This window comes from Hevea brasiliensis, chromosome 6 (assembly GCF_030052815.1).
Source record: "Hevea brasiliensis isolate MT/VB/25A 57/8 chromosome 6, ASM3005281v1, whole genome shotgun sequence".
Lineage (NCBI taxonomy): Eukaryota > Viridiplantae > Streptophyta > Magnoliopsida > Malpighiales > Euphorbiaceae > Hevea > Hevea brasiliensis.
Window position 1 is genome coordinate 12,533,594 of NC_079498.1, and position 2,829 is coordinate 12,536,422.

General features: G+C 35.2%; 1 protein-coding gene across 1 annotated transcript; it reads right to left on the reverse strand.

Annotated features, from left to right (window-relative positions):
* Nucleotides 1-1,367: 1,367 nt before the first annotated feature.
* LOC131180767 (biotin synthase, mitochondrial-like) lies at nucleotides 1,368-2,612 on the reverse strand (the record flags this gene model as incomplete). The annotated part of the gene is given in 2 exon segments (XM_058148407.1): nucleotides 1,368-1,804; nucleotides 2,473-2,612. Coding segments are annotated over 2 exon segments (449 nt in total), but the record flags the coding sequence as incomplete, so codon positions are not given.
* Between the last annotated feature and the right edge of the window lie 217 nt (nucleotides 2,613-2,829).

Consider the following 2,829-nt stretch of genomic DNA (forward strand, 5'->3'; position numbering starts at 1 on the left):
CTTGAAATTTGCATGCTTATTTTTGTGCGGCAATATTCATTGCATTCAGAAATGGTCAAATATCTAGTGCAGAGTGAGAACATAATTTAAGGTTTTTAAGCTGAGATTGAAGCATACTTGGTGCCTTTGCATGAGTTAAGATGATGCATGCAAACTGCAAAGAATGATTATTAGTTGATGAGGTTCTTGGGACCTGAACTCATTCCTAACTCTGACACGTTTGTCTGGGGGAAGAATGAGGGAAGAGAAGTATAACAAGAAATAAAAAGAAGCTGAGAAAGGATAGCATGAGCCAGAGAGTTCTTAGTAGGTTAAGGAGTGTCGTTTTTTCTTTCACGTGATCAGATATATCCCAGTTCTTCCATCTATACTATCCAGAATAAATTGGTAACTGGTTGGACCCGGTGGGTTTTGGTCAATCGGGTTTGGATCGTGGAACACTCTTGGTTTTTTTTTTGGGAGATTTACAATTTAGTCCCATAATATTATCATTATTTACAAGTCGGTCATTGCATTTTCTAAAACCCATTAAAATGTCCCACCTAATAGTGGCAAAAGGTATGGGTATTTCAATGAGTATTTTGAAAATATAGGAACTGACTTGTAAATAATAGCAATATGTAGGGATTAAATTATAATTTTGCTTTTTATTTTTTTTTGGTATTAACTTTTGATGACTTGTTTTATTTTGGTAATTTGAATGGTGAACTAAAAAATTGTAAGTTAGTAAAAATAAAATTATTGATGTGTATTTAAGAAGAGAGATTCTTAAAGTGATTTGCTATTTTTCAAAGAAGAAAAAAATTATAAGATACCAGACTACTAATGTCAATTCCTAGTTCTGCTGCGAGAGACCAACTCTTTGAAACACTGCCCCAGGCGAACCCCTATTCCAACAAAGGCACATTTCAGCTGCTCAATTTCTTCAACTGCGAGCCTTAGGTCGTGCAATAATTGAACTGCTCTTTTAGCCATTCATTCATCGTGCCACTTGAAAAATTAACACAAGGGACCTAAAAGCACACTAACCCTAGCCCAGTCTCAGAGACAGGGTAGCACAAGCTCAAGCTTCAAGAAATGAGATGATTTCAGTTACCCATGACATTAACAGACGCAATGAGTTAATGAAAGCTCAAAACTAACAAGTACATTGATGACAATTGCAATCCAACACTGCCTCTGTCCATTTATTCAACTTCTTCAATCCCAGTCTGCCATTGTCAATACATTCGAAGATGAAGCAACACATGGTGAATGCAAAGAAACTGAACTCAAGTGAGCTCTTATCTTCACAGAAAATGAAACGTAGCATTTTCTTTTTTTTTTTAGCTAAATTTCTTTCTCTTCTTGGCATTTTTCACTGTGGCTAAAAAAAGAATTATCTCTTATTGATCCAATATAATTTGAAAAATAACAAATCATCCTACTTAGTTTCACATAAAGGGGGCAATGGCCCAAGGGATGATTACATAGATAGCCCCTAGAAGTAATAATGTTAACCTGAACTAGAAACAGCTTCCTGACAATTTTCCAATTCAAAAGCTCTCTCTTCATCTTCAGGAAAACTAGGAGCTTTTGGAATCAAACCAAGCACCTTGAACATGAGTTGATCAGCATCAAAATCATTGTTGGGAGTTGTCAATAACTTATCCCCAGTAAAGATAGAATTTGCACCAGCGAGAAAGCAGAGGGCTTGTTCGGGCATTGAGAAACGCACTCTACCAGCTGACAACCTGACCATTGCTTTTGGCATGACTATTCGAGCAGTAGCAATCATTCGAATCATCTCCCATATTTCAACTGGCTAAAAATGACGAAGACAGATGAATATTATTCAACTTAAAAATTTTCAAAGCAATCTGACAGTGCATAGGTAGGACATCAATCTTCTGATGAAAAAAGTGCACCAATAAGCAACTCATTTAATGTTTAGAAGGTGCAATAGATTAACAATATGTTAGCAAGTATTCATTAAGGGAGAAGAGAAAAGTTTGTGAAAAAATATTTTTTTGGAGAGTTTTTCATCATTATTTTAATTGCTTAATGAACATAAGCATTAGTGTAATGGTAAGGATGCTCTATTATGACTGGAATCGAAGGTCACACATTCAACAACCAAAAAAAAAAAAAGTTAGCTTCCTTGAACAGCCATAATGCTCCCATGCACTAAGACACCTTTTTATTTTATTTGCAGAAATGATTGGTTTTCGCATCTTCCAACCAATAGAGTAATCAAGGACAACAATCCAAAACAAAATTTAAAATGCAATGAATTACTGCCAATCAAATATATTTTTAATAATTCTAGTTTTGTCCTATAACAAAATGCTCATCTCTTTTCACTGTATTCCAAAAGATGAAAAACAAGATATGAAAATAAAATAAACAGGACATTTATAGAACTTTGTACAATATCATGATAAATGCCAGAACATTAACAATACCCTTTGTGTCGAACAGAATTAGAGTTACCTTCTGATCCTGTAGAGGCGTGCCTTTTACTGCCAATAGTGCATTGATTGGAACACTCTCTGGGTGAGTAGGGAGAGTTGCCAATGTATGCAATAGACCAACACGATCTTCCTCTGCTTCTCCAAGCCCTATTATGCCTCCTATAAACAGAAATATACAGTTATCACCATAACTATTCATCTTTCCCACGGAGAAATAAAAATGACTGTCTGGAATTATGATGAAAAAAGCATAGAGCCTCAGAGGCAAGGAACTATGAAATTAAAACAAGAACTGCCACATTTTCCCCAAAGCAACTTCAATTGGCCTAATTATTTATCAACACCTTAAGCTTTGATACATATAAGAACAGGAAAT